The sequence below is a fragment of the Ixodes scapularis genome, unplaced genomic scaffold (assembly GCF_016920785.2).
Source record: "Ixodes scapularis isolate PalLabHiFi unplaced genomic scaffold, ASM1692078v2 PGA_scaffold19__2_contigs__length_565841, whole genome shotgun sequence".
In the NCBI taxonomy this organism is placed as follows: Eukaryota; Metazoa; Arthropoda; class Arachnida; order Ixodida; family Ixodidae; genus Ixodes; species Ixodes scapularis.
In genome coordinates, this window is record NW_024609845.1 from 62,869 (window position 1) to 68,868 (window position 6,000).

Consider the following 6,000-nt stretch of genomic DNA (forward strand, 5'->3'; position numbering starts at 1 on the left):
GAAAATAAAACATGAGGAACGCATGCGATGAGCTGCACGCGGTGGTCGTCGCTAAAGTCGTCGCCAAAGAACGTAACCCTATCAACTGCCCATGCAGTGTTGTACGTATTAAAAATAAAAATAAAAAAATGGTCACACGGCATTTTAACAAATACTGAGGTTAGTGATGCAAACTCATCTGATCAGGTATCCCTTATTAAGGGATAGGTGTGCGCGTTAAAACTTTATTTCTAAAAGGACGCCCCGTCCGCTAAGAAGAGGGTCTGATGGTCCTCGTCACTCTGCGATCTTGGCTGTTGACTGGACGTAAGCGACCAAGGAAAGCCGTAGAACTTAAGTGTATTCAGTGCGCAACCGAGACACGGATGCAAAATTTGCCCAAAATGTCGGTGGTAATAACATCGCAGCTCGTACAAGACTTTTCACCGCCTTCATTTATTTTCACCCTCTATGGGCTCACACTTGTGACCACACACGACGTGCGCTGTCCAGTTCTGCATGCTTTGGGTCGTGACAGAGTTCGACTATAGTCGGCGACAACATCATCTTTTCTTCGTCATAAGCACACCAGGCAGTAGCAATAAGAGCTTTTGTAAGCTCTTCACCGATGAACGCAAGCGGGAACATTTCTTCCTATCTGTCTTTTTGTAGCGAGGACCTCCCCTGATTCTCCACTTATCAATTCGGTCATTTTCAGCTGCGAGTGCATGCAAGAGAAATATACCCTTTTCAAAGCCCCATCAAGCAACATTGGCGGTAGCCAGTTCTTGAGCACGAAGCCCTCGACGGTGTTCGAGTCCTTGCCAAACGCTGCCGCAGCACTCGTGTCCAATCCATGCTCAGAGAACGTATAAAAGCAATGTGGGAATGGGATAACTGGCGCAACAGTGACTAGATGACGGGCGTTCCTGAAACAGAGGTCCACTATGAAGGGAAATCGCGATCGGAGGGTTGTCCTCGTGGATTCGGAGAGGATGAGGGACTGCACCCCGTGTCCCGTTTGGTGCGCAGATCGAAGCCCTCCCCGAAGTCGTGAGGGCGGTTCGGGGTCGTGTCGAGGTCTACGTGGACGGAGGCGTGCGTCGAGGTACGGACGTCGTCAAGGCGCTGGCCCTGGGAGCCAGGGCGGTCTTCGTCGGACGACCCGTCCTCTGGGGGCTGGCGTACAACGTAAGCTATGCTCTGACTCTATCTAAGATTCGAACGAAGTATGCTAGCTTTGTTTGAATATTTTTACGTCGTGTACAGGTATGTCAACTTCGTTTGAAAAAAAAAAAGACGTACCAGATAATCTAAGTGGCTCCTCAAGTTAAGTTGAAGCTGTACCGTCGTATACCTCTCGCCGAAAATAAAGGCGTACGATTTTTTTGCTTTTTGCACGATCTGACCCGGATAATGTTCGTGCGCCAAGTTCCACTTCTGCGCTATATCACTGATATCCGTGGGATTTATTAAATGCGTGTTCCTCCCGCACGGACGATATAGGATGGAGCCTGCGTGGAATATCGTCAGATTCGTGACACACATTGCAGGGTCAAGCCGGCGTGAGCAGGATGCTGGAAATACTAAGGGAGGAGTTGGATCGGGCACTCGCGCTGATGGGTGAGCCTGAACTTCATATCTTTCAAGTTGCATGGGAAGAAGTATAGGGCATGTCACAAGCGCATCTGACGTTTAAAAACGAGCCAAAAAAATCGGCGCCTGCGCATGGAAAGTTTCAAGGTTCGCCGAATATGTACTGTGCAGGTCGGTTTTACCATGTGAAAATTTAGGCGTAACTCTCTTCCTGTAAAAAAAAAAAAAAAAAAAAAAAAGCAAAAATCATTAGAGTAGCAACCTTACCAAAGTCAATGTCGAGCGCTAACGTTGTGCTACGCAGAGCACCGAATTAGTGACGCTATTCACGTGTAGCGCCATCTCCCGATAGATGCAGCGAGCAGATAATAGGGAGTTTTAGTAGATCGTTTTCAAAGGCCCGCTACCACTACGGGCGCGCGCTTCGGAGCATGCATCGAAGTGGCAGCGCTAGCTCCCGCTATGAACAGCGCGGCCCGAAAACACGATCTACTAAAACTCTCCAGTATAGTGCGTCTTCTTCTTCCTGCGCCTATCGGGGAATGACGTCACAAGGTAATATCGTCTGTGAACACGCCTGACGTTGACTTTGGAAAATTTGTTGCCCTTATTTTTAAAAGGAAGAGAACAAAGCTTTAAAATTTTAGACGCTAAAACTGACTTAGTACACAATCGGTGAAAGCTCGAACTTTCCATGTGCAGTGACCGATTTTTCTGGCTCCTTCTACAAGTCCCACTAGCTTGTCCCACTTACGGGCCATGCTAAGAAACTAATAGTGCTGAAGAGATTTTGAAAATACTTCTCACTCGTGTATATTAGTTCAACAAGACACTGATTTGAGTTTCTTTTTTTTAATAAATAGGACCCCTCGCCATTCGTTTTTCACCACTTTTCTGTCGTTTATTAATGCCTTTCCTCTTTGCTTTCCGCTGCACGCTTCCGTCGCCTTGTTTCTGCGGCAGCTGCCAAACAACGCTTACGCTCTTCCTCTGTCTCGGCCTGGGTCCCTAAACTCGTCAAACACAAATTTGGCGCCGAAGTTGACGGAGCGCACCGATCGGCCAATCACAATGATGACTTCGCGCTTTTTTCGCCGACGTCCAATCGGCGCGCTCCGCGAACTTTCTGCTCAAACTTTGTGTTTCACGAGTTTAGGGACCCCGACGTCACCAACGCGTGTCCTCGGCTTTCTTCCGTCGTCGCTCTTCAGTACGGTCAGTCATATCACTCGTGAAAAGAACCATATCCATCACCGGTGCGGCAACTGACCTGGCCAGTATTGCAAAACGGCGCAGCGCCTGCCCGTCCCTGGTTCGACGCCAGCTGTGCGACGCTCGTATTGGACTGAAGCGCTGATGTCAGCACACGTCAACCTCTCTTTCTCTCCCCGCCGCCGTGGTGAGACATTGAATCTGTAAACACGATACCTGCAGAAAGATATTAAGGTCTATACGTTATAAGTTATAGACTATTTCCATACTTTTTAAACTGATTTAAAAATTTGTTTTTCATGGTATATTTTATATTAGGTACCTAAAACGCATTTGTGTTCAGCATTCTAAGGGCCCATAGATTAGTTTACAGTATCTTATAGCGAAGATTTCTAAAGTAGTGGGGATTCTGTGCAATCAGCAAATGCTCAGTACTCATTACTGGTTAACAAACTGCATAACTTGTAATCGATTACTTTTAGAGTAATTTTGTAATAATTTGATTACATTTCTGGTAAAGTGATCGCGAGAGTAATCTTATTATTTTTGAATGTAATAAAATTTCTCGTAACTGGTATATTCCCCCTTCCGTTTCTTGACGTCCTTTATTCGTACAAAGTTCCTACCGTGGAATTCCCGGACCAAATCCCCGACCGCAGGATATTTTACCAAGATTGGTGGATTAAGAAAATAAGGAGTTTATAGTTCGTTGATTTTAATTCACAACTGGAGAACAATAAAGACCCGATTTCAAAGCTGCAGAAAACTCTGTCGTTTCGAAGATCCGAAGTAAATGGAGAAGTACCGGTTACTTTTTTTTCAAGTAATGGCCAACTATTTTTTTTTTGTCTCAAGTAATCGAGTGATCTAATTACGTAGTTTTTTAAGCAAGAATAATTGATAGACCATTTCCGAAATTCAGTCTGGCCACTTTGACCACTATCATCATCTGAAAAATGGGATATGTGCCGTACTAATGGCGGCCTTCTGTTTACTCATGAAGGAACAAGAGGAAGATACTTCTAAGGCTGTGGATTCGAGGCCTGTACATTCGAAACTTTAGCACGTTGCGAAGCAGGAATTGAATGAAAGAGCTGCGTAGGCGTTCATTTCTATAAATCGGGCTCAGTCAATCTGTTAGTAGCCGAGAACCCACTTGAAAGCTCCTTCATATATAGAACTTTATAGAGGCATCTATCTGAGATGGCGCTTCGTTCTGACTGGTTGCATCGACACTGAAAGAGATGATAGAGAACTAATTGTGCGCCGTTGACTTGCGAAAGTGACGGTGCGCGATAAAATACTGCGGGCTACAAGTTCATTGCCGCCATTCAATACGGCAAGAACTAAACCGCCATTTCAGCCGCCAGATGGCACTCAACTTCGGAAAGGGTCTATTGTACTCGATTACGTTTTTCGGGTAACGTGTACAAGGCTGGCTGTCAGTCACTCGAACTCTCAAACGTGATGAGGGCGGGGCTGCAATGAGAGAAAGACAGAACCAAGCTTGAAACGAATCACAGCGTACCATATACGCTGCCTGAACCCTGCTCATAGCATTTGCTTAAAGACCGACGTACAACCTCGGTTTTCTGCAGAGAAGATAATCGTCCTAGAGCTCCCCTCTCCTAAGTTGCGCAGGGAGACAAGTCGGTGCAAGGGCAATGTAAAACTGGCCAGTGAAAGAGAGGAAGCACGGAAATATGACTGTAAAAGCATTAGCATAAAATTGCAATTTAAGTCGATTTTTTTTTAAAGCAGTTTCGTGTTATTAGCGTAGGCTGTCGAACAAAACATGCGCCAATGTTTCACTTTCCAGAAAATCGATTGGCCGCGCATGAGCAGTGGTGAGGGCGAACAGGTCATTGTTTATGTGTTTAATGATAATAAAAATGAGTTTCATATGATCCTCTAAGGCCGCGGTCACACTGAAAGTACATCCAACAAAAGACATTCTGAAGACACTGTTTGAGGCCTTCCTTGTGTGACGTCACATTAGTCATACAAACACTGTATGCAGAAGCTTGAGGCGTGCCTGCAGAAGATGACGTCATCATGTGTGCAGCTAACGCCGTGTCTTTTGCATGTTGTATATGAGCCTGCGTGGCTACGGCTTAGGTCTATCAACTTTTTTTTTTTTTTTATTGTGCCGCGCAGGCTGTTCTTCCGTCGATCAACTCCGGCCCGAGATGGTTGTCCACCAACAGTACTACTCCGATCTCCTGAAAAGACCGCAGATGCATCCGTGACGGTGCTGATAGAGAAGAAGTGAAAGCTCGGGGCTCGAAATATTTGTGTCGTTGAAAGAGAATAATAATAATAAAAAAAAATCTGGAACTCAGGTTTTTGTTGGATCTCCTCTTCTTCCATTTTCGAACGTCAGCACAGAATGCACACAAAGAAAAAAATCTTTCTTTTCGTACCCCGAGAAACGTTGCAATACGGCGGAACAGACAAAAACGTCGCGAAACGTGCACTTGTTTAGCTGTATAGTCTTCGAGAGCTTAAGAAACATGGGAGTGGCTTATTGTGTCTGGTGTTCAATGATTGGTTGTTTTGGCGTAAATATCGGCTAATGTCGCAACTTCATTGGCTGCGGTGCAATAAGAGGATCGTGACTCGCCACGCCCTGCGTTCCTTAAGCTGTCAATGATAATTGATAGACCTGGTTTGACGTAAATAAACATTTCATAAACTATGATCTTACAGCTTCATTTTGTCTCGTTTTCAGAGGTGCCAAAAGATTGAGTGGTATTGAATTGGTATATCCACATGTTCTGCAGTAGCCTAGTTTATTCTAGAAAGCCTGTCAAATCGCGAAAGAACGTGACAGCTCTAAAGGGGAAAGGATATCAGGGAAGAGGGCGCTCTCCGGGGGCCTGTCAGGCAGCACCAAAGAAAGCCCTAGCGGTGAAATCCGGAAACACGAAGGACGCACACTCCTTTTTCCTTTGTTTCTTTCGGGAAATGACACTTAATAGAAAGGGAGAACCAAAAAAGTGAGACCACATTCGTATCCGCTCCCCATTTTTTTCATTTTGTAGCGCCGTGACCGTTGTTGATCTCAGCCGTGTAATCGGCCGCTACCGCTCAAAAGAACGCCCTGGCATTAGCACCCACCACAGATTCGCGGGTAAAGTGGGCGTATGGTTGTCCCATGAAATGTTCCCGAAGAACTCGCTGCTCTAGCGGAGAGCAATAAGTTGAGGCGGT

The 6,000-nt window shown here is 45.7% G+C and overlaps 1 protein-coding gene across 1 annotated transcript in view; it reads left to right on the plus strand.

Annotated features, from left to right (window-relative positions):
* Positions 1-5,130, plus strand: part of LOC115308245 (hydroxyacid oxidase 1) — a 28,350-nt gene extending 23,220 nt beyond the window's left edge. The window contains exons 6-8 of the mRNA XM_040210108.3: positions 1,012-1,170; positions 1,533-1,602; positions 4,945-5,130. Coding sequence (XP_040066042.1) covers positions 1,012-1,170; positions 1,533-1,602; positions 4,945-5,036 — 321 coding nt within the window. The 3' untranslated portion in view covers positions 5,037-5,130. The remainder of the gene's footprint in view (positions 1-1,011; positions 1,171-1,532; positions 1,603-4,944) is intronic.
* Positions 5,131-6,000: the final 870 nt, after the last annotated feature.